Raw genomic sequence first — 25,682 nt, forward strand, 5'->3', positions numbered from 1 at the left:
CGATTCTCAATGTCAAGAGTGTCCTCCATATTAAATATCTGATGGTTTGTAGGTTAAGTAAAAAATTCCACGTGGTGTGTTTATGTTATGTGGAAAGAAGAGAAACACAACGGCCTCAACAAAGACGCGTCAGAACCACAGGGGGGGGGAGTTCTCTTCCACAATCACTAAACTGAAATCACACAACCATCCGCACACAATAAACAACTGTTGTCACTGATTGTTGAGTTGTCACAAGTCAGATATTAATCAGCCACTGCCTATGTAATTTCCAAAAAAGCAATTCTCGTATACAAAGCTGCACAAATTCTCACATGGTCGTTAGGAAGAAGCCAGTGAGGGAAGAAAAAGAGAGATCTTAGAGATTGTTCTCTTTTCTTTCTTCTCGTGTGTGTGTGTGTGTGTGTGTGTGTGTGAGTCAGGGGAATTTTTCACATCCCTCAGATTTGCAGCTCCCTGTGTTCGGAAGATTACTTATGAACAGACGTATGCTTTTTTGTATCCTCCTCATTGTGAATTGAAGATCCATGTGCACTGTGTGTCGTCTAATGTATTAGTGAGAAAGATGATGCTACTGTAAATTTAAGTGAGATAAACCTCAGCTTTAAATGTCAAATAAAAGCCTTTTTTGCATGAATATTTATGGCAAAGTGTCGGATTTGTTTTATGGTAAACACAAAGAGGCAAATGTGAAAATGATGCGTTTGTCATTGTTTCAGTGTGATGTAGTTTATACACCTTTTCTTGACGTGAAGCGGTTTCCGCACCACTCCTGGCAGAGTTTCATGCAATCGTATGAACATGTGTGTTATTTGTTTGAGTCTGCAGGAACCAGTGTTTCTGGAGTGCGTGCAGGAACCAGTCAAACACAATGAAATCACACCAAGTCAGATCGGGATAACTAAGAAAGCCAGTAACTTTACTGAAATCTCTGCAAAATACAAATAGCCTTTCCCTCCAGCAGAGGAGACCTTTATTTCATCCCCCATACGTGTTCACTACATACAGCTGAATCAAGTCCCTTGAGTTACAGAGATGTGGATTTAATTTAATACCATCTTAGTCTTAAGTGGCGACAAAGGCCAGCTTTTGCCGCTGAAAGCCGCTCTTGCGTTTCCAGAAAACATTAGTTCCAAACCTCCCCCATTTTCAGGTTTATACAAGCTACATTGATACTACAGACTGACTTTTTTTTTTAAGCATTTTAACAGGTCACTCAATTAAAACAAAACAAAAAAAATCCTTTTCAGCTTCTGAATACAACTTAAATAAACCACAAACACGATGGAGCAACAGAGAATCCCGTGTGAATACTGGGACCTTAAGCAATGGTATGTCACTACACATGGCTGTACAGGTGTCTCCCCTTTGCACTGCAGGTGACTTATCAAAAACATCAGCTGAGGTACTGCCTGGGTCAAATTTGAGGTACCAACATTTAGTCTGTAGTAACAGAACGACAGAGAACAACTGATCAACAGATGATGGAAAAGAATGGCTTCCAATTTTTTAACAAAACACAAAAAGAAACAGAAAAGAAGATATAAAGACAAGTTTTCTCCATGTCTTTGGTTTGAATTAATGTCAAAATGACACAACAAGCAGGACAAGTTTGCATTAATTCAACGTTAATAAGTGTGTAAATGTGTTTTGATCACACAAGCGTTTCACACCACCAGGCCTGAATGACTCTGTGGATTTAAAGTGAATAAAAATTGCAGATACAATATTTCCTCTTCTGTATAAAGCGTCCAATGCAATGCACAGGGAGACGAATGAGCAACAGAACAGGTAAAACACTGTGGTTTGGTAAAAGACAACTGAACGCTACATTTGACTGAAATTGAAATGTGAAACCAATTGTACATTTGAGCAAATTCTTTTTATTGTGTTGTTTCAATGCTTGCAAAAAAACCATAAATGAATGTGAAAATAAAAGTTGAGTTTACAACACAAAAAAAAATAAATGCCACTGGCTTTGGTTTCTCCACACTTATGCTGCCTGAAACATCATGTTTATATATATGAATATTTTTTTTCTCAGCCTTTTTGTATTGAATTTAAAAAAAGAGAGAGAGAGAGAGAAGAGAGAGAGAACACCGTTATAGAGGCTCTGCCCCTTTTCGACTACACAGACTGTATACAGTAACAACAAAGTGAACCTGCATGAATTATGCACACAGAAATATCATAACACTTAAGTGACAGCAGATAGGGGAGTGGGAGGCGGAGAGACATGTGGCTAGTTTTGTTGTTTAAAAAAAAGAGAGAAATCAAAACAGCTGTTTTTATCTAAAATAAACAATTGTGCTTCTCCCAAAACCAGCGTGACCGATGTGTCCCTGTGTGTCTGAAGCCGAGCCGTCAGTGACTCGGGGTACATGGTGTGGAACCCTGCTTTGAAGAGCGGAACATGAGGAATCAACACAGACCGATGATTGGGGATAATTAATCACAATGCACTTTCAAAAATCATATTACGGGGGATAAAATGATGATTCAAAAAGAAAATTGTACGGATCGGCTCTGGGCTCGTGCAACATCCTGAGCACACGCTTCAGATCGCGCTGGAGAAGAAAACCGATAATGTCAAAAACATGTCTGATGAGATTAACTATATTGAATTAGGTAATTAATGTTCCGAATGAAATATCTGATGCATAAAAATGAATGTGGATGTGGACTGAGGCCCGGTCATATCTCCTCATCAGAGTGACAATAATGTACATTGTGTGTCAGTGTTCAATTCTGTCATCCCCAGTTCCAGTCTCGTGACATTTCCCACTAACAGGTTGTTATGTCAGTGTTCAGGTCCAACTCTGCCCGGTCACAAACTCTGGCCACGCTCTCCTGCTGGTTTGTTAAGGTTAGACTATAAGTACACCCCCGAAAACAGCACTGCTCAGGGCTCAAATTAAACAAACCAGACAAAATGTGCATCAGCACATAGAAACTCCACTAAGAAACCAACCAAAAAAAAAAAAAAAAATCATTATTATATATATTTATATATTAGAAAGCTATACACAAGCATGTTAATTTCACAGATTTTTTTTTTTAAAAGATTCTTAATATTACCATTATTATATATAATTAGAAATACACGTTTAAAAACAAACCTCTACAAAGATAAAACAGTTCAGCAAAGCATTGGATCTCAGTCTGTTTTTCATGGCTTAGGACTCCGAGGCCCTGTCTCCTCCCCTCTAGGTGAACTATCCATCTCTTATTAGCAAAGCTATCAAAAACACATTCTGGCTTATAGAAACTACAAAAAGCCACAAAAATGCTTTGCATTGTATTCCTTTCATATGAAAATATAAGCAAGTGTATCGTACAATTGTTTTTTATTTTTCTTCTTTTTTTTTGTTTATTAATACTGAATAGTTAATACTAGATCGAGAGTTTTCTTGATTACACTAACGTAGCTCTTAGATCAATGGGGTGGTCCTCGTGCAGCTCCTGTCTTTAAGGGGAGCGCTGCAATGGCCGAAGGTTCCACACGTTTAGCATCCGATTCGTCTGTTTACCTGTACAATCCTTCAAATGTTGCATAAAAGCTCCTCATTTAGTGAGTAAATAAACCTTGTAACGTCTGGCAACTCGACCCCTGCCCGTCTCCCCCCCCCCCACCCCCTCCCGTCACCCTCTATTTACATAAATACGTTGAACCTGCAACATGACATCATCTAATGGTAACACACATTTTTGCAAGGGAGAACTGCAGAGAAGGTATATAGCAATGAAACCGACACTGTACACATGTATTGTCTGTCCAACTCAAGTGCTAAGGTGTTTCCACTGGACACACTCACACTCATGTTAATGTTTTTTTTTTCTTTCTGTTTTTTTTCCGTCTCTACTCACTGATATATCGCTGAGGCAAATTGTACGTACGTTTTATGAAACAGAGTACCTGACTATTTTTTTGTTTATTTGTTGATATGCATATATGTACACATACACACACGTGTAAAGATATATGCATACGTGATTCTTTTTATCCACACACAATACAATTTATGCATAGCTCCCCAACAAAAATACCCCCCTGATCCTATCCCAATCAACACCAACCCTCCCAAACCCCCCATTACAACACCCCACTGGTATATATAATGTCAATATGTATAGCACACACACGCACACACACACACACACACACACACACACACACACGCACTCAGCAAAAAGAAAACAAAAGGGAAAAGAAATTACAAACAGATTTTTGAAAAGGGTCGTCCCTTCTCTTTCCTTCAGCGTTGAAGAGATAAAAGGGGGGGGGGGGGGGCCATGGGGTCGGGCGGTGAGTGACTCGCCTCACGTAAGGTGAGAGGCGGAAGAGGAGGGAGCTGACTTTGGGGGCTCTGTGACGATGCGTTGTCGGGGCGCGGGGGGGGGGGGGGGGGCGCTCAGGGCAACTCGGGGCAAGGGAGAGAGGACAGGGCTATCATGTCGCCCATCCTTCTGACAGGCGCACCCGCTTGATGGAGGGGCTCTCGCGTTCATCCATGGCGGGCCGGGACAGTCCCAGAGGTGAGTGGAACTCATTCCTGTGCTCGTCGCGGTCGCTGCCCTCGTGGGAGCTGCTACAGCTGCTCAGGCTATCAACTGGGGAGCGTCCCGAGTCCTGGCGGGACGAGTTGTTGTGGGGAGGTGGTACCCCCCCGCCGTAGCCCCCCGTGCTGCTGGTGCGATCTCTGGGAGGAGAAACCGGTTCGGACTTGATGTGCAGGCTTTGAGCAGAGGGCAGGGAGAGATTTGAGCCCTGACATAAGTGAGAGTTAGAGCAATTTCTGTGGGAAGGAAAGCAAACACAGGGTTAGAGAGTTACAGAGAAACAAAGTGATGTTTAGTGTGACACTCAAACTCATGAAAACAGCAGGGTGTTATATTTGTGTTGGACCTTACGAGTTGAAAACAGTGACCCTCCTGAGTGTGCTGAATCTCTAGTGATGACTCAGGTACCACATCATGCATTTCACAACACCTTGTCACTCACCCTAGCTGGCCGAGGGCTGAATGCTGCATGTTCTGAAGGTGTTGCTGTTGCCACCCACTCATTGAGCCAAGGTGAAGGGAGCTGCCGCTGTTGAAGCCGGTCAGGGAGGACAGATCTGCACTATTCAGGGAATACTCTGTGTACAGACACGCAGGGGAAATGAAGAGGAGGACGAAGATTACAGGTTGTTCAAAGAAGGTCAAAGAGCCTCACTGATAAATGCTGGGTCTCAGTTAGTGAGTGGGACAACAGCGCCCTCTGCTGTCACAAAGCGGTATAACATTTAAATTTGGATTTTCAAAAAGCAGCACATGCATTTCAAGTTAGTAGATTTTTACTAATTTAAATCCCCTTGAACCAAACGGAATTGTTTGGAGGTTTTTTTAAGAACTGAAGGAAAATACATATCATTATCTAAAACATTCAAGGTAACAGAGTATGATCCTGCGTTGATGGGAAAATGAAAACTTTACAGTGACGGTGATAAGATACGTACCGGTACCATAAGAAGTAGAGATGGCAGACGGGTAACCACCCATGCCTTGTCCTGGTAGAGTGGGAGTTGCTACTGATACCACAGGGGTGGCCAGTGACTGAGCCGACTGAGAGTTGTTTATTCTCTGGTTCTGAGACAGATAAAGAGACGGAGGAGAGAGGAAAGAGAGATGGAAGCAGCGTTAGGACATGAAATCACTTCCCAGACAAAACAAACAAAAAACGGTGACAAGCCCAGAAAGTTTTTTTTTCTTTTTTCTTTTCCATTTCTTTCCTTCACTCAACAGATGCTGAGAAAATAAAAGTGATGCCAACTTCTTGGGAAATTAATCACTTGACGTGCGGCACGGCTGAACCCTGCCAACCCCATCATTTACCACCCTCTCTGAGGGCGCACTGTCGCTATAGTAACCCCATCAGTCTCCACAGCAACACAGCGACGGCAAGGGAGAGGCACTTCACTGTGGCAGAGGAGACGGTCGGGGGGGAACGTTAACTGAGGTTTGGAGCAAAATCACAGTGTAATTTTGTGTTGATGTTCATTTCCATATTCTGGTAAATAAAACTGTGAGCCTGTACCGTTTATACGCAGACGTACTGATGCAGGGAGTGGTGGGAAGAGAGGACAGACGAAGGCTGAGGCAAGAAAAAGAGGCCAGGCTGACTTAACTCTGATGCACCACTGGGGGGCAGTATAAGCCCTCACAAAATGTCATGGGACATCGGCTTCTTCAGCGCAGTCAGCAACAATAAAGATTGAAGTTACAGTGAAGTCGGAACCACTGGCCTATGGCATCCTGTATCTGTCTGTAACAATCATTAAGAGGTTAGACTCAGGTGCCTGCTCTCCGTTCTACACGGAACATTATGCTCTTTCAGAAGTTTAAGACTCTACGGGCCCTTGTAGGGGGGGATTTGATTTCTAAATTTGAGTAGCAGACCAACTTACCAAAAGCAGATCAACATCCTCAGACTGACGGCGTTAAAAGGGTAAATTCAAATTAGTGAGTGAGAAAAGAGAAATACTGGTGAGTCTAGGGATGGAGCTGCTGTAGGACCAAGGGAACAGAGCTAGTGTGAAAAAGGAGGATGTTAACTGTAACTCACTAAAAAACCTCATCAGAAAGAGATATCGGGGTCTAAAGTACAACTGCTAACATGTACAAACAAATACAGCAGATGAAATATATCAGTCTTGGGGTAAAGGACATTTTGAAGAGGAGAGTTGTTGATTAAAGAAGCTGCAGAGGCACAATAGAAAACAAAGAAATGTGCCTAAAGTTAACCGCTTCGCCCCAAGTCTCATACGAAGAGCCGGAGGCAGCAAAGAGGACGAGAGAGGAAATAAACCAACGTAACCTTAAAGACGGGAGGATGTACTACAGGGAACGGAGGGTGGTCAAAGGAGGGAGCGATGGTAAGAAATGAAAGGGATGAAAAGATTACTCACGATGGAGGGCATGTTGTTCTTGGCGCCGGGAGGGATGAGCACACGTAGGTCTGGTTTGCGATTGTTCATGCCCAAGTTCATGGGCGGGGGAGACTTTGCCTGCATGTTCTTGTTCATGCCGCCCGGAGAGACCAGCAGACCAGGCGAGTTGCGGTGGTTCCCATATCCATTTCCTGGAAGAGAAAGAAAGATATTAAATATACCTCTGCCCCTGAATGGTCTCTGAGCCGAGCTACATGTTATTAAACCTGTTACAAAAGTTTAATGAATCTTGGAGATCCTGCTGTCGGTGATGGTGGAGCCTAATTAAGAACTACGGGAATCCATTTTCACCTCGTGCTCATTTCCAGTGTTTCTGTCTCATCTGCTCTTCCTGTGGTAGAATATTTTATGAGCTCACCAGTCGGAGCAGACTTGTCGATGGCGCTTCATGCGAGCGTCATTAACAGATACTCAAACAGACGACTGATTTCGCCTCGAGGATTGCCGCTGTTTGTTTGGCAGTCACACAATGAAGGCTTCCACTGCAGAGGACCTCACCCTCCACCTCTGTCACTGTCAGTTAAGGCTACATGTGCCCTGCAACAGCCAGTGAGTCGCGTAAAAACGTCTAATTACGGGTAGCAGGACCACAGAGGGATGGGACCCATCATTTGGCCATCAGAGTTAAACACATGTGGTTCTTCCAGACAAAGACCCTGCCTTGGGGTTGCCCCCAGATCTGTGTTCCCTTAACTACAGAGGGCCAAGTGCAGCACCCAGTTCTCCCTAAAAAAAAAAAAAAAAACGGTGGGGCGAAATCCTAGCAACGTCATTAAAAAAAAATTGAGAGTGGAGCATTCTTGCAGGCAACATAGTCTTTGTTTCTAACCCAATGCCGCAGGCTGTTTTTCCCCTTACTTCTCCTTCCTCCTTCCACGGGGTAGAACACAGGGCACTGTGTGGACGATCCCACTTGAAAGACGGGCAGGAATTATACGTTAGACATAAATGAATTTCCTAATCATATACTCCGGGGGAAAATGAGTCGCAGATGTCTTCCTGGGCAATTTCCCTTCGCTGATCTTTGTTTAATTTGAGAGCGAGGTTTTTGTTGTTTGGAAATGAAAAGTCTAAAAAGCTCAATTTCAACAATCTGAAGAGTAAACGACCGCTAGCGGTGAGAGAAAATGAGACCGTCTGACAGAAAACAAGAACAACAGTGTGTGCGTCTGCCGGTGTGTGTGTGTGTGTGTCTGCTGGCATGTTAAATGTGTGAGCATGTATAAGTTGATGTTAAAGACATATGCGTTATTGTATGTTTTACTGTGGACAATTTAACATGCATGATTCAACATTAGTATAATTTTTCTGTCACATTATAAGCGTTGACATAGGCACAATACGACTTGACACCCTGTGAGACACGACTGCTTATGCACGAGTGTGATGCACATGGATGCACGTGTGTGTTTTGTGTTGGACCCTCTCCGTTCCAGTGTCGATCTCACATTGGCAAAGAGGCAGCTGCCTCTTCAGTTTTCCCGCTCCCTTATTCTCATGGCTGGCCCTTTGTGCGACTGAGTGGGTGCATGTGGAGCCAGATGAATGAGACCGCACACACACATAAAACACACACACACCGCTCGCATACACACGCTTTAGTAAATAACCCAGCAGGAAGTACATCAGTGTTTCTGTGCAAATGAATAAAATAAAAGAGGCCGAACCATACAGAGAAATTAATACACACTTTGGTCAAGATGACACGGACTTTATCTCGGTGACGTTTAATCAGACATCTGTGTATTGCCGCCCTGTGAAGATGGCGGCGGTCCAGTCAATTATGTGATCACGAGCGGCACAGGCCAATCACTACGCGCTTCAAAAGTCAAAATCACTCACTAAAGGAGCTAATGAAGCGAGGACAGTGACTCTTATCTGTCCGTTCTGAGGCTCCATCGAGTTTAGGACGGTTGCCTTCAATAACGGCTGCAGCTGAAGACGTGATATCAGGTCGAGTTAATTTCCACTCTCTTCCTCTTAATGCTGCTCTCACGCCGGGCTGCGGGGCAGGTCTGGTGTCAACCATCGGGAGGAAGTACCAAAATTAAACACAGCTCACCCTGGGGTCTGTGTTGCCGTCATATGAAAGTAACACGTAGAGAACGACATTTGATCTGAGACTGCGATAAACAGCTTTTTTGCTATTTCAGGGTCGTTGAGGGACATCTGAGCTCATACCTGGGGGACGAGTGGCAGTCGGCCTCTGTAGGTGCCACGGTTGAAGCACTTCAAGATGCACATGTGTGACAAAACCCCCCCCCCCCAAAGTTTTTCGTTATTTCTCTCTCCCTCTTTTACACACACACACACACACACACACACACACAAAGGAGAGGTGTGGTTAAACTCATTTTTAGTGTCCTGTTGTGGTCTAACAGGCGCGCTCCATCCTATTCCCCCCCATACACACACATACACGCTTCCGTTGCGGTTTGGCCAAATGTGCATTCAACCCTGAATTCTCCAACTGAACTGAGGTGTCAAACTCGCGCTCACAACTTGTACAGTTGGTGCGAGGTGCTGCCAACACTGAAACACACGTCGTCTGATCTGCTGAGCCCGACTCGGTGTCAGTTGTTATGGGTGTTCTTTCTTAACTTGCGTTTCTGTGACAATCTGACCAGGGACGTCTTAAAAGATGTACCTGGTATGTAATCCATCCGAGGGAGTAATTGGCCTGTGATCAAGGTGAGAGGCGACAGGAGTTTTCTCGTTAAATCCTCGCGGTGCTTTTTAGAGTGCTGATCGGTGCGGAGATGACAGCTACATAATTGCACAAATGGAGGTGGGAGGTTTTCACATGCTGGGTCCTTGGTCTGGAGCTGCGTTCATCAGCTCGCTTTCACTCGCGCTCTGTCTCGCCCCTCACAAGCAGAGGATTTGACAGATTGACGACATACTGTATATAAATGAACGAACATACGCGTGAATATGCACATCTCAAAGTAAATTTATGTTATATACGATAACACATCGGCTCCAGGACCCCCAGCGTCCCTTAAAGGAAGGATAGATGTGATAACTCAGTCTCTCAATAACATGCCTTATTTGCACTGTACTAAAAAAATCACCTCGGGACCTCGTATGAGTCAGAATTCACCTCCACAACTGAGTTTCACACAGCCGATTTTCAGTAAGTCCTTGTTTGAATTGAATTTACAGGGTAAAATATAAAGGAATGTCTCCAGATATGTCCCGTACTAATGCTGCAAAGATGGAGAACTCTGAAGTTTGTATTTTCTGCATGGGAAATCAGGTACGTGCTGCACTTTGAGTTGATGTAGTTTTTGAAAACACTGCTGCCTTGCAACGAACAACAATAGTTGTCTTTCAAAAATTTTTAAATGACTTTTGTTATGATTGTTGTCTTTGAAATAAAGTTAAACACTAACTCTCTCAGGTTTTGGCATGACAATATGTGAAGTGGGAGCTCTTAGAAAATATCCAGGTACAAAGTCATGAGTGCCACATAAGTGATTGTTTTAATGGACTATTCGTACAAATGCAGAAAGCATAAACTCTGGTAACCTTTAGTTACATGAGCCTACAGAATTTTTACTTTTAACTATGTCCAATCATTACCTCCACTACCTTCATCCCTGTTAGCTCAGAAAGGAAAAAAAGTTAAACTAATCAAGACATTGAAAAATTAGAGAGAATTTAATTGAGATCCAAATTGGTTAAATCTGTTTGGTGGAAGAAGGTAGACAATCAGCAGTGGAATTATAACTTTACAGACGTGGCATATTCTTACAGGAATCCTTCCAAACAACGGGAGGACCCCAGGTAATGCAAATCCCATGTGAGTTGGGGCTTTAAAAGCTGTCATCTTCTCTCTGTGCAGACATCTGAGACACAAAGGAGGCGTTGTGTGTTTTTATGCATGTCTGGAACAAATACACGCATACATGCACACACGTAGGAACGTTCGAAAAGACACATAACTTGGCTCCTCCTATTTCACTTAGGCCCTGCCACTTAAGACACTCATGCACCGGCCGGACGGCTATTGTGCGATCATCTTATCAAAACATGCGGCGAGGAGCAGAGGAGCAGCCGCTGTGGTGCCACAGTGGCTGGGCCACCTCACACTGAGTCACTTAGAGGAACATCATTAAAATGGCTGACCAAGTTCACAGAACACTTCCATCTGTGTTCTCCCACTGTTTCTCCTCAGCACACATGCTTCAGCCATCAGTGGATATTCATCACTGGGGTCCCCCCTCTCCAACACACACACATAGACATACACACACACACACACAGACACACACATCCATATGAGATTTAAGAGAGCTTTGAATGGAATCTTTTAGCTCCGACATGACTCTCTCTCTCTCAATGTCGTGTTTTTCGCTGCTGCCGAGCGACGCGCAGGAGGAACAGAGGCACTCTGTGAGAGCTGCGCAGTGACACAAAGGCTACAGTTGAATCACGCTCTGCAGCACGCCGTCGACAGAACACACGCCACAACAAACGGCCCTGTTGTGTGTGTGTGTCGATGTCTATGTGTGTATGTGTGTGTGTGATGAGTGACCAGACAGAGAAACCAAGCATTGACCCCTTGTGATGGAGCCCTAGGGGCCAGACAAGGCTGCCCAGCTGTGCCCCATTGACCCCCCCCCCCCCCCCCATTCTCCATTTTTACACTCTACACTGCCAAAGCTGTAAAATTTAACCCTTTAATTGGGAGTCTTTTCACCATAAACTTGGGCTTGACATGTCCTCGGGGACAAACCCATTGACACACAGAGGCCAACACATAAGATTCCTTACATACGCTCCTCAAACGCGTGTTGTTCCCCGCTCCATGGGATCAATATTACACGGTGAGGCACTGAATTAATCTGGCTGCAGACATAGGATAGCAGTTATTGTGTGTGAAGCAAGTTTCTCTTGCAAAACAAGTTGCTCCAAATAGGAGCTATGGGTGTTGTCATTTTTTTAATTCACACCCAAAGCTAATAGAGAAATAAATTATTGTACGGGGACACGGAGAAAATTGAACGGTACATTCAAATCTCTTCAGATTACCTGTCAGTCAATCTGCTGCTGCAGCATATACTGCGATTTTATTTGTTTCCACCCCACTTGTTCTAGCGTTTCATAGCTGAACGCAGGCAGGATGTTTCACAACCCCAGCACTGTGCAAACATTCCCAGATGAACTCCACCACCACTAACATCAACACATCATGGACAAAATCTCCATTTGGGTTTAGGTTACTATTAGTCATGCAATTTATGGCCCTGAGTGGGTGAGTGGGTGCCATGTGTGTATGTGTGTGTGTGTGTGTGTATATGTGTGTGTGGGTGTGTGTGTGTTAGCAGACAACTATGTGTGTGTGTATATTAGAGGCCGTTCTTACCAGCACTGGTGCCTGCGCCAGTGGTGAGGTCAGCACCCATGAGGCCACCTGAAAGATGAAAGAGAGAGGAGAGGAAAAGAGAGAAAACCATTAGAGGATAGACACCCACGTAACATCCACTATGGCTCCTGTCTCATACCTTGCTGACTTTTCAGAAACTAACTCAATTTAATCACAATACGCTGTCTGTGTGTCTGTGTGTGTGTGTGTGCGCGCGTTTCGGCGCTTCATATGCGCACTGATACCCGAAGTAATGCCGCTTCCCACTCAAACCTTAACACTCCGAGCAACTGGACACTGCGAGCGAATACGTTTCGCAGGCGTCCAAGAAAAATGACACATTATTATTTTTAATCCATGTGAGGTGGAAGAGTGGGAGGGTCCAGAGCGCGTGTGGTTTGGTGTGGACGCTGCGAGCGCCAAAACTCATATTTAGTTTATGCTGGCACTCCTCGAATCCAGTTGTAATGACAGGGTAAGGGTGTGGGCAGCAGCCTTCAGACCAGAGGGACAGAAAAAGGACCTTGGACAACAACAACAAACCAATAGGCCTGATTTACTTATGTCACCAATTAAATTCAATGCTCATACATAAGGCGAGACATGTGTAGAGCCTCATGTTAAATCAATGAGACTGTGGGCTGGGGGTTTAATGTGTTCTTAAATCATCGGCTCTCTTTGAAGAAATCACTGAGCTGGCATTGTGTGAGTATGTACAGCGGACTCCAGATTCACCCATTGCCTTTAAGTGCCTTCATAAAGAGTCGCTGTCATAAAGTAAATCAAACGTTTGATGGGTTTCTATGAACATGGCGGACAGATACAGAGCAGGTACATGGAGTGGATGACAGCGTGTACATGGGTGCATTAGAGCAAGTGAGGCCGTTCATGTGTTACCTGCACTGGGGGGTCTGTGTGTAACTCCAGGAGACATGCTGTTTCTCTGTAGGCCATGGTGTGCCAGTGGCAACAGGTTGTGGTTGCCTAGGGAACCGCCGGGATGGCTGTAAATGAGATTGTTCTGGTTGTTGACGGGAATGGACACAGGCATGTCGTAGCTTGACGGGGGCACGGCCTGCTGAGAAAGAGAAAAAAAAAGAAGAGACACGGACACGAGTTTGATTAGACTAACGATACCAGCGATGGAAGTGAGTGAACAGACTAATAGGAGGCCTTCGAGGGAAAGGAATGGACACAGAAAAGAGAGAAAGAGACGGGACATGTTACAAACACTCCAGGAACGCAAAGGAATTCAGAAATCCTTTGACCGAGTGCAACTCCAGAAGCAGTCGCACACAAAAGTGAAGACAGACAGCCAAGTTCAGAGGGGACCAACGGGGAACTAACAATAGACAGCCATGCATAGTTGAGGAAAACAACTTCTCAGAACAAAGACTAAAAATACAGGACAGTGTGGTCGGTAAGAGGGAGCACTGCACCAAAACTAAAGGCTAAGCACCTAGAAAACTCCTCTCAGAGCTATTTAAATTGCTTTCCAGATGATATATATGGACTAGCAACACTTTGTCATTGCAGCTTGATTTAGCATAGGTAGTTAACTTATGAGGATACTAATAACCGTGATGGCAAAAGGTTGACATGAGGAAATGTGACATTTATATTCCAGGTTTATTACATTTAAGAAATAAGAAGGCTATGGTTTACTGGGAATAAAGCCAGTGGCGTCCCACTGTTTTAAATGGGCCAGAGATAATTCAGTCTGTCTTCACCTCACGTTAAAAAGCAAGATTAGCTTCACGCATGGAGAACTGAATTCAATGAGAAATGATTTGTTTTTCTGTCAAAGTGAGCTAATGCAAAGTGTTTATAGGTGGTGGACTCAGATCTGACAGCAGTCTCATCAGCAGAGGTAACTCTCCGGCCCCCAGGCGTCTAGTTTGTCATGTTTATTGTGTCACTTGGCAGAAGGACTTAACCTTGGGAGTGCCCTGGAAGTGGTTGATCCTGCATGTTAGCTTTAGGAAGTAGAAAATAGGGTCCTAAATTGCTGCCATGTGTCTTAGAGCCGTGGACGGGGCGAGTGCATCAGTGGGATCATCGGGCCGACGTACGTGGAACAGGGATGTGGGCCTTAGCGCTATACTTCATCTTCTTTAATTTTCCTTGGCCTAATATTATTTCAACACACTATGCATGTTACTTTATTTCATTGTGAGGCATCGTTTTCGCTTTTACTGTAATTTTACACAGGGGTGGGCTCGCCAAAAACTATGGATGCTCTCTTTTATAGCCAGTGAGCGGCTGTCTCTGGTTCCGTTTAATTTCTTTTGAAGCCTTTGAGTAATTTCTTCCATCTCGTAATCCTTGCAGGAGTTTTCATACCCATGACTTCCCGGTGCCACGCTTTCTAAGAGGGCCGGAGCTGTCTCTGCGTGCACGTTTGCATCGGCACAAACGCCCCATTGCTGTGAGCTGTCCTTTAACTGGTGCCATCCTTCCTGTTTCACTCATCTTCCTTCTCTGCCTCTCCCCCGCACAGTCCCCTCAACAGTCCTCTGCAATCCAGAGGCCCAGTGCTTGGCAGCCGCCCTGACCACACACCGAACTGCCACTTGTTGTGTGCAGAGTCCCCCCCCCCCCCGCCCCCCCCGCACCCGCCCCCGCTGTTCCACCCCCACCATCCACACTCAGCTCTGATCCCAAACCCACCCCGGCTCACCAGCCCCTGCCTCGCTTCTAACCACATCTCCCCCAGCTCCACGTGGCTTAGACACTACTGTTCTTCTCTGAATTATCTACTGGGGAATTATCTCCTTCTTTGTGAGGAAAGAGCTCTAACCATTCCAATATGTTGCTTTCTGAATGAGGGGCAGGCTAAGTTTACATAGAAGGCAGCCTCTATTTGGTGGTTTCTGGCAGATGGCTATAGATTAGATTCTTCTGTAACATTGTACAATATGAATCCAGTAGCTGAAGTGTACTGACATTTCTACATCCACTAACAGAGACGTCTTCAAAATGGTGTTTGCCTGCATCATTCATTTCATGGAGAATGAGCGATCATTTAATCTTCTGTGATGGGTTTGAACGTGTGTAAATGTCTGCTCATGCCTCGTTGCCACGGCGTCTGTCCTTGTTGTCGCGGGTGACTGATTGCTGTGTTTCGTTGCAGGAAAAAGGAAAAGCACATGCAGACCACACCTCCCCGGGGAGCCAGGCAAGGCATTATGGGTAACGGGTTCAAGGTGGGGAACCCAGTGAGGTTAAAATTTGTCTCGAGAGAAAGTCTGCAATTACTTTAGTAAAAAAACGCCTGCTTGTTATGGTCATAGTGATGTCAAATTAGAGGGCTGCTCCTCAGCTGTAATCCGGGGAAATCAAAGAGCTGTAATTTTTTGTTATTGTCAGTGTAATCTCACTCTCGTCTTTAGTGCACTCTCACTTTGAGTATTTAGTCTGGTGGCAAACAATGGTGGTTAGCTGGGTTAGCGCAACAGTTACCGGCCAGTCAGCGTTTTGTTAGCCTGCTGAGGAAGCGGCGTGGCATCCACCCAGTACTTACAGGTATCTTATGAGTTTTAATCATGTGATCAAACTCCTCGTTAATCTGTTTGTATTTCTCCTCAGTGCGGGGGGTGAGGGTGAGAGCAGGCTCGAGCTCCGGGCTCTCGCCGCCTTTGTTCTCCTTCTTGCTCAAAGCCTGCCAGGTCCCACAACCACAGAGACGGACGGACAGAAGGACGGAGGGAGACACAGATGCAGTGACGGAGAGATGGGTGGTGGTAGGAAGACGTGACGAGCACAAGGAGGAGACGAGGACGAAGCAACAGAAAGCACAGGAGGGGTGGGGGGGTAGAAAGAGAGGAAAGAAAGGTGAGAGGAAGGCTCGGGTTCAATGAGAGGTACTTACACACAGTCTCTGTCTGCTGATCATCAGATCAATGTCCTCGTTTATTTTCCTGTACTTGTCCTCGGACTCGGGGCTATGGCCAACCGAGTCGTCTGCGTCGGGGTCTGGGCTGTCACAGCCGTTTAGGCCCTTCTTTCTCAATGTCTGCAAACAGAGTAGTTATACAACATAGTTGAATGGGTGTTTGGGGTGAAGGGACCAATGACCCAGGTGAACAGCTTTGGAGACAAATGGTCATGAACTCTGAGGAGGTCACTTGTAGAATTGATCCTGTCAAATCCAATCAGAGGTGGTCAAACCTTGTAGAGGGTACATCTTGTTTTATTTCAACTGTTTTTCTAGTTTTTAGTTCAATAAAAAATCTTTGACCGTGTTTTTTGATGACTCATTTTGGCAGGCTTCATTCTAACCTCCTACAGCACAGGGTGACATGAGGATACACTGGCTCCTTTGTGAAAAAGGAGACATGCAGCTAAACACTCAAGATGGCACAGGGGGATTTAACTGCGTCCAATAACCAGACATAACAAATGATCAAGCGCTTGACCAAAATGACAAAATCATGGGACCTTGAAACCTCATAATTGCACACGGAAAAGTCTTAAAAAATAAAACACATCATTTTTATAGCCATAGTCATCATTGGATCATTAAATAGAATTGAAATACCGCGGAGGAGCTTTGAGTTCATGTGCTGTTAAATGTGGCAGTTTCTGTTTTGGCCACCTGATGGCCACCTGCCCCCATTAGAGTGGCCAGAAAACAGTACGCGGGCAGAAACGTCCCACACGCTCTCTACTTGAGACGGACACAGAGAGCTATACCTCTGTCCTTTTCTAGTTATTGTTGACAACCATTACAAACAGGGATAAGTTTCAGAGCACATTAGCGTGTGTGTGATAGCAAACTATGAACTGTGTGTATGTGTGTGTGTGTGTGTGTGTGTGAGTGTGTGTTTGCTCGAGCTTGAGCAGGCAGACGTGTGACCATGCAGGTGCTGTCTTCATTTGCCTCGCAAAGTGAGTGACAAAGGCGGCGCGGCAGAAGAGAAGGAAAAAAGTACAGTAGCTGACAGTTAGGAGATCTCATCAAAGCTGCCCCCCCCACCTCCCCTCCTCCTCCTCCTCCCTCCCTCTCTCTCTCTCTCAACCCCCTCTCCCTCCCTCCTGGCTTTAATAAAGGGAGATTAGTCTACAGGAGGAATATCACGGGCCTGCTCGTGTCTGTGCAGTCGTCGCTTCACACCGCGCTCTCCTGCTTTCATCTGAGGCTCCATATCAGACAGACATAATTAAATTTACTTTAGCACACCCTGTATTTGATGCTGATCAAGTGTGCACGGCTCCCTCTCTCTCTCTTTCTGTGTATGTTGTCGTGTGTGTGTGTCTACGTGTGGGAGGGGAAAGAGGGGAATGAGTCTGTTTGTGTGTGCCTGTGTGGGTGTGCGAGAGTGGGTGTTAGCGTCAAGACGAAAAAAAAGGAAAAAGACACTGAGCACGGAGAAAGGAGGAAGATAGACGCAAAGATAAGTTAATCTCAGTGAACTTCTTCCTCTCATTTGTTTGTCTCCGTCAGTACTCACTCACGGCAGCGATACGCGCGTGAGCTTCTCCATCACAACCAGCAGCAGAAGTGACAGGGAGTGATCCGCTTGCTTGGAAAACAAATAACAATCCCGTCATCTCTCATGTCGGCACAACAAAGGCCTGTTTAGAGTGTGGTTTTAGTGAACTTAGAGGGCTGCTTTTGTGTGTGTGATAACTGTTTGATTCCTGAGGCGTCTCGTGGTGAGGCAGCTACTGTAAGCGTGTCAACATTTTACTGGCTCTCCTCTTCTTTCTATGAATCCTCACTTGGCCCCCAGAGTGGAAATCTGGAATTCTGAATTTGAAAGCGTCTCTCACATCCCTGACAGTCTTCAGGAAATCACACCAAACTAATCAACCGAGGCGAAGCAGGAGATCTGACTTCTAACAGACCTACAGTGAATCAAGCTCCCTCTCTCCATCTGAGGTGGATGAGTCAAAAGAACAAAGGGGTTGCAGAGGTTTAGCATGCTGTCTTTTTTGGCAAAGGCGTGAGATGTGAAGTTTCTGGTATTTCTTTTGTGTTATAGTTTCGTTCTGGTCTTGGCGATGCATCATGTCGAACTGACAAGAGCTGAACCGCTGGCCTTTTCTCTGCTCACATGAGGATGCATGCAAGAAACTGAATAAAAAAGGTCCTTGGGACTCCTGAAAGGGGCTATATTAATGCAAGCTTTTATTTTTATTATTATTATAAAAACAACATCTTGTCCTACTTGCAAAGACTTCCACCACCTACCACCCCCCGCACAGAGTGCAAGAGAGATTCACTTCCATTCTGGGAAGAACAGCAGTGGGGCATCGCTGGGAGAGGAGAACGAGGGGGTAGGATAAAGGTGACACCCAAAAGGGGAAACTGAGCTGGTGGTCTTGCAGGGGGTTGAGCAATGATTGCGTTGGGTGTTGATGGCCTTGCAGGGAGCCTGTGCCTGAGTGTTATATGACTTGGAAGCATGTGGCCCGAGGCTTAGCTTTCCAGCATAGGGCTCAGCACATTTAGGGTGCGGTACAAGGGCGCAATGCCACTCATCCCAGTTATGCCCACCTGTTAAAAGTCATCACACCTGTTGCCAAAAGCTGACACCCGACCCAACAACCAATCAGAGCTGCTGGTGTCTTCACATAGCCATAGAAGGGCCTTTCGTGCTCTCACACTCTCCGCCTCACCACTCCTCATCACCCTACTCATCCTATAGGTTTTCCCCTTCGCTAATAGCCCAGTGCTTCATCTGTGCCCTGAAGTATTTTATTGCCCCGCTGCTTAAAGTCATCAACCGCTGCTCTAAATCGGGCTTTCCATGACATCATCACTATATAAGACGCATCAAAGACTAATGATCATTGGGGAAAAAAAGAGCCGCTAACCCAGTGCTCAAAGACACAGGTATGAAGAGCTGCTATGGAAATAGTCTTTGGCGACTATGCTAATATGAGACTTAAACAAAAACACTGTGGTGCTGTTCGCTTAGTAATATTATGCAGAAAATATTCACCCATCATTATCATTCTTATATTAAACCTATTCAAATTTTCAAGTAAGAAGGATTTTCAGCCTAATGAGAAATAAGAAATTACTTTAAATCTACAGCGATTGTATTGACCCTGTTTACAAAAGTACATTTTATTTCCATTTATTCATTAATAATATGTTATCTATTTGTCAACCAATGTAGTTACAAATAAAAAAGAAACTGTGGACAGAATGAAATGGGAAAGCCAGTTCAAGGTAGAAAAAAAAGGGGAACGAGGCCCAAATAAAACATCAACTACAAATTACTACAATGTGCTACAGCCAGCTACATAAATACATGCATGCTAGAGTGAGCACAGTAAATATGAACGCAAAAAATGATAAAACAAATGACAGGAAAAAAACTGCTAAAAAGATGGGTACGCTCGCTTGGCTCAGTGTCTTTCTCTGTGGCCCCTTTGGAGGCTTGCTCCTAATTAAACTCCTTCTTCATGATGCTCCCTCATGACTTGACTTGTCACAGGGCCCATATGAAGCAGGCACAGCATAGACGTGGCGTCCTACATACTTAGACACCCGTCTCAGTACTGCACCCTCAGCTATAGGCTGGCCTGCACTCGGCTACAGGACGCCGCGATGAAGGCACAGTAAGGCAACCTGGGCTAGACTGAAATAATCACCGGCTATCTCAACGGTAGCAATGGCTGTTGTTTGGAGTTTTTGCAATCCCTTATTTTCTACTTGAAGAAAAAAACTACAAAATGTTGACTTATTTCTTTGGGTGTGGGTGATGATTTCATGTAGCTCTTGAGAGAAAACTGTGGAGGGTATTTGGGTGTGAGTTCTGGGTGGCCCCAGGGGGTCTGCTAGGGACAGCTGACGCCTGCACAGAACTCCTGCCATACCAGGATCCGTCTGCTCGGCATTCTGCCACCCTGCTCACCCTCTCTATCCCTCTATCTGTCTTTCTGCCTCCATCTTTGTGTCTCAGTCTGGTGCTCAGTCTGTCTCACTACCTTTCTGCAATACTAACACATCTTGACAAAAGCTGAGTCAAAACACTGTTGGCTTGATGGGTACTTCTCTATTTCTGATAGGGTCGGGCTGGTTGATGGGTTTTGTGTGGAAAGAGCTGACCATTCCCCTCTGCAGTTATCTTGGCAGTGGCTGAAGGGTATGACACATTCAATATTGTGTTTATGGCCATTGGCGACAGCACGACCAGTGAATGTTTCTCAGTGTCTTCTGCCCAATGGCTGACAGCACCAGTGCAAAAACCCTCAACAAAAACAAGCAGTTTATAATAGAGCTTTTATATTTCTGCCAACACTGTGTGGTCTTCAGAATACACACCATTGTAAGCAAAAGCAAAACTTATAAAGGATTTTGTTTAGGATTAAGTCAGAAAGGGTTTTACCCAATAAATGCAGCAGTTTACGGTTGCATTGCATTTCAGCAGCTGACGGAAAAGAAGTCGCTGACAGAAAATTTAAAAGCATTAATACATGTACCGCTTATGGTTAATCATGTTTGCTGTGCTGCTGAAATATATAAAAAACGGTACTCAGCCTGTTTTTTGTCACACAGTTAAAAATGGCAAAGAAACAGACAGATTCACTTTGACTGTCAGAGATACTCCTTGGAGACATGTGAAATGTACAGAGCCTGCCTTTATATTGTATGAGCGTTTGCTAGGTGTGACCACAGAGTGCACCAGCAGTGCCCACGAGAACCTTTTCTGAAGCTGGTTAAACACCTAAAAGTCGATCACAGAGGAATTTAAAATGGCACCTGAAAAATCTTAAAGAAAATGTCATCTAAAGCAATGGGCTATGATAGTTAAACTGATAATTTTTTATTCAAACAATGTAGAAAAATTTTAGAGAATATTTTATCTGAATGATATTCACACTTGCTCACAAATCTAAAAGATAGATCATGATCATTTTGTGTGGAAAAGGTGAAAAAAACCACAGGACGACTGGGAGCGCTCTCACTTTTTAACAATTGACTAACTCAATTTCATCAGAGCAGATTGGTAGGGAGCAGTGTGGCTTGGTGTCAGTAGGGGTGAGGCAGTGGGGGGAAATACTGTCCCTTCCCATCACAATAACAAAATGGAAGTGGTCGCGAAGTGAACCTGCTGGAGCTCCCCCCCCCCCCCCCCCCGGCACCACTGCACAGTAAGCGCGATGGTGGCTTTGCTGGCAGCACGCAAGGATATAATAGTATGTTTGAGATATGCTCTCATTCTCCTTGTTTTTGTCTTTTCTGTCTGTCTGGCTCTATCTTACTTGCTCTCTTTTTTGTCTCTCCCCCACTCTCCCTCTTTCTCTGTCCCTCTTTCTTTCTCTCTGCTTTTCAGAGTGGAGGGAACATCAGAGGGATCAGGCTGGCTTCGTTTATTAGAAGCAGATGGCAGACCAAAGGCAAGAAGGCCACAGTTTCATGAAGCGTGGTTTGAACATGCCAGGGCCATGTCGAGGGGCATGCCCATGGATGATGGCTGCGTGGTGTGTGTGTGAGTGACTGAGCATTTGGGAGGAGATGGTTGATTTTGTAGGTTACCAATCTAAAGAGTGGAACCCCCAAATCACAGTCTGTCCCTCCCTGCCTGTTTCAGTCAGCGTCTGTGCATCCCTGTGCACTAGTTGGGGCAACATTTGTAAGAAAAAAAATCAATGACTTTTCAGTGATTGGGTGGCTTTGAAGCCCCTTACTCCTGCGGTGCCCTGCTGCTCTATAATCTCGAATCAAACGCTGGCGCCTGCCGTCCATCATCCCTGGGCAAAGTGGTCGTGTAGCTCATAGCGCTGGTTCTCTGTGTTATTACTAGCTGTTTAGGGGATTACTAGATAGCCTGAACATTTTGAAAGGAAGTGAGAAGTAGAGCAAAAATTGTGAAAAGTGTTAAGGCAAGTGAGAGGGAAAGAAAGCTGCACAACACGGTTCCTCCAAACTGTGGCATTTTGGCGGCGCATGTGCTAAAATCGTCATTAAGAAGAGCCCGCTCGCAGACAGACAGCCAGTACACAGCACAATACCAGATGGTGCAGTGTTTCCCATATGGAAGAGACCCACACTAAGCACATGTCAGAATCCAACACTGTTTGCTACAGCAGCATCCCAGACCTGGGAACAAAGTGGTCATTCAGACTAGTCACTACACTGTATAATTACCCAGATAGACATTATTAGACACAATGCCAGCTCAGTCAAACTGGATAAAGAGGGCACTTATGTCTGCACCCTCAACCTAGCCTTCTTTCATCCCGTCTACACTCCAGTTGCATAATGCGTCTCTATGAAAATAAAAGATATAGGGAGATTGTTTACGTGTTTTCCTGACTGATGTTAAGAATCACTATGCCAAGACCAATCCTTTGAGGAAAACACAAATTTTCAAATATCTTCATATTTTCTTTACTCGATTCATACTCTGTAACTTCATATGAGCAGTTTTATATCATGTCATACAAGTCAATTTATGACTTGTGTCAACCGACTTCAGATATCTTATTGTGGCAATGGGTTAAACTTCAATTCAGGCCACCTTCTAGTCCTTCTTTGTCCGTTCACCAATCGTCACTTATCGTCTTTTGTCTCTCCGTCTCTTATCGCGTGGTGCCACAGCAGGAAAAGGGAGCCTGAGGGAGGCCTTGAGTAACAATGACCAGCCGGTTGACCTCTATACTGTGACCTTGAGTTTCCACACCCTGCCCAAGCGGCAATCATGGCAGGGTAGGGAGGAGGGGGGGGGGGGGGCGTGAGGCAAGGCCAGGGGGGAAGCTCTAGGCAGGGCAGGGAATGCCATCTATAAAAATAGATCTCCATTATTCTGGATTTTCCACAAATAGTTTCAAAGAACAAGGCATCATTTCATCTTAATGACTGGCGTGAATTGTTTTGGGCTGTGTAGTGGAAAAGCATTGGCTTTTGGCAGCGTGGCCTCAGAAGTGGCCCGCCTTGTTTCACCACTCCGCACCATTGGGACCACATATTGGCACATTTCAAACGGTCTATTTTTAAAAAGCCCTTTTGTTGTTGTGTGAGTACCTCAGACTTCCGCTTAAGTATACTGACCTTGAAAAAACCCCCACCTCTGACAAAAGTCCAAGTGCTACTTAGTTTCTTGTCTGAGGTTCTGCTTTTCTGGGTAGAGCAGGGCGTTTGATGTGGAATAAAATGCTGAGCCTGTAGATCATATACATTATCTGTCATCTTGGTTTTTGGCCTATTTAAAAAAAAAAAATAGAGTAGAAGAGGCGTATAGTCGTCTATAAAATATGAACTCAGTTAACTTGCTCTCTTTACGTCTGGGGCTCTCACCGCAGACAGATGTTTTCTAATGTGGCATCCTCAAAGTGGCACACTAGGAAATGGTCAATGCAAACAATTAACAGCTATATGAGGAGACTTGGTTGTGTTAGAACGACAACTTTCTGGTTTTCCCCTATATCATAATGGTACCAGATGATTAAAATAAAGTACATCAATGATATAACTTTCCAGAAATATATTTCCTGTAATAAAAAAAGAAAAAAACACACAGGAAGCCGCTGCTTGGCATAATCTGTGTGTTTGTGTCTGTGTTTGTGTGTGTGCGTGTCGGGGGTACAGCAACAAGGGAATTAATATCTTCTTTATCCAAAGAATCAAATGTTTATAAGCACAACAGGGTCACTGAGTGTTGGTCTTATGCATGTGGTCGCCGAGGGCAACTCGTCATGGTGGATCTTCAGAGAGAGAGATAGAGGCTGAATGAATACCCTGACAATTCGCTTACTCACGCCTCTGTTTCAAAAACAACCCCCACCCACCATGTTTCAGACACAAGGAAGGGGGGGAGTGAAAGAACGAGAGAGAGAGAGAGAGAGAGAGAGAGAGCGAGAGAGAGAGATTCCAGGCCTATTCTTCTACCCTCTCCCGGCGAGGACCGCGGCTAGGAAACTATTTTTAGCTTCACCACAGACTATTTTTAGATCACTACGACTTTTTGAAGCATTTATTAGGAAAAAAAAGGGCACATCAAATAGAAGAGCTTGATGGTGGTGGTTGTTTTTGGGGGTGGTGCTTTATTTTGACCATCTAACACTCTGGTTTTATGTGGTGAGTTTTAGTACACGTTGCCAATCACACTGAAGTGTGAGAAAATTATAGTGCCTGAAAGTAAATATAGTTGGAGGAAAACATGGGCAACTGTTTCTCTTGGTTTTTCTCTCTGCTTTTTGTCCATTCAACTTTTTTCCTCTGTGCATCGCAGGAGACATTGTTGTATCTAAAGCTTAAAGTCCACTTGGAAGAGGACAGACCAGTGTGGGGACAGGAAACGGAGGGAGGACAAAGGCAGACTTGGTAAAGCTCATGATACAAAGTTTCACAGACAGCCCTAGAATATACCCTTTCACGTTTTTTACACTTCATAGTTTTGTAGATTAAACTGCAAACTGATCAAATTATCATTGTTATAATAACCCATAATGATTATGTGACAAAACTTATTTCCCTAAAATCCCATGATGGTTAACTGTAGGGATGGTATTGGTCAGGTGATAGTGCCAGAAGTTAGCAGACATTGTGCTTGGACTTTAAATCTTTTCCTGATGCTCTCCGATTCCTCTTAGTGTCATTTGGCAAACTAAACCAAAGCTGTCATGTGTCCTTTTTACGCAAAGTGGCTTCCTACCAGCCACTGTACCATAAAGGCTTGACTGATGGAGTGCGGTCGAGATGGTTTGGCAGGTTCTCTCATCTCTGTTGAGAACTTCCGAAGCCATCATAGAGGGACCGTTGGGTTCTTGGTCACCTCCCAACCTAAGGCCCTGGTTACACAGTTTGGACAGAAGGCCAACTCCAGTGGTCCTAGTGGTTCCAGACTTCTTGCATTTCACAATTACTTAGACCACTGGGCTCCTGGGAACACTCAGAGATTTAGAAAGGGATTTGTACGCTCACCCTGATCATCAGAGAGGTCAACTGAGAGTTCCTTGGACCTCATGGTTTTGGTGTTACTTGTGGGCCCTTTGTACCGATATGCATATCCTGTTAATTCAGTTTGCCACAGATTGACTCCAATCACTTTTAGACAAATCTTCAAGATAATTAAAGCAAGAACAGTTTACCTGACCCTAATTTGAAGTGCGCAAACAGTGTAAGTGTAGTCTGATGAGCAAAAGGGGCATTTTCACCCATTAAAATGTAAAACACATTATGTGCAAAAAGGACAGGGTCTGAAAACTTTCTGAAAAAACTGTGTAGCTTTTCAATGAGCTTTTTTGTAACTGACTGCAACTCGGGGAAATATTTCCAGAACCAACTCTGCCCTTGTTGTTGAGAGTGTAAACATCAACAAGGGTGTGTGTGTGTGAAAGTTATGACAGTGCAACAGTTTCCC

General features: G+C 44.7%; 1 protein-coding gene across 8 annotated transcripts in view; it reads right to left on the minus strand.

Annotated features, from left to right (window-relative positions):
• Nucleotides 1–892: 892 nt before the first annotated feature.
• mef2cb (myocyte enhancer factor 2cb) overlaps nucleotides 893–25,682 on the minus strand; it is a 71,865-nt gene continuing 47,075 nt past the window's right edge. For 4 of the 8 annotated variants that reach the window (XM_062382145.1, XM_062382146.1, XM_062382148.1 and 1 more), the window contains 7 exons: nucleotides 16,232–16,375; nucleotides 13,258–13,438; nucleotides 12,361–12,408; nucleotides 6,948–7,120; nucleotides 5,499–5,628; nucleotides 5,003–5,138; nucleotides 893–4,796 (listed from right to left, as the gene is read on the minus strand). In XM_062382145.1, the coding sequence (XP_062238129.1) occupies nucleotides 4,451–4,796; nucleotides 5,003–5,138; nucleotides 5,499–5,628; nucleotides 6,948–7,120; nucleotides 12,361–12,408; nucleotides 13,258–13,438; nucleotides 16,232–16,375 (1,158 nt within the window). In that variant the 3' untranslated portion in view covers nucleotides 893–4,450. Of the gene's footprint in view, nucleotides 4,797–5,002; nucleotides 5,139–5,498; nucleotides 5,629–6,947; nucleotides 7,121–12,360; nucleotides 12,409–13,257; nucleotides 13,439–15,883; nucleotides 16,022–16,231; nucleotides 16,376–25,682 lie in introns of all 8 variants that reach the window. The other 4 variants (XM_062382154.1, XM_062382152.1, XM_062382151.1 and 1 more) reach the window with 4 other exon arrangements.

The sequence above is a fragment of the Platichthys flesus genome, chromosome 3 (assembly GCF_949316205.1).
Source record: "Platichthys flesus chromosome 3, fPlaFle2.1, whole genome shotgun sequence".
NCBI classification, from domain to species: Eukaryota; Metazoa; Chordata; class Actinopteri; order Pleuronectiformes; family Pleuronectidae; genus Platichthys; species Platichthys flesus.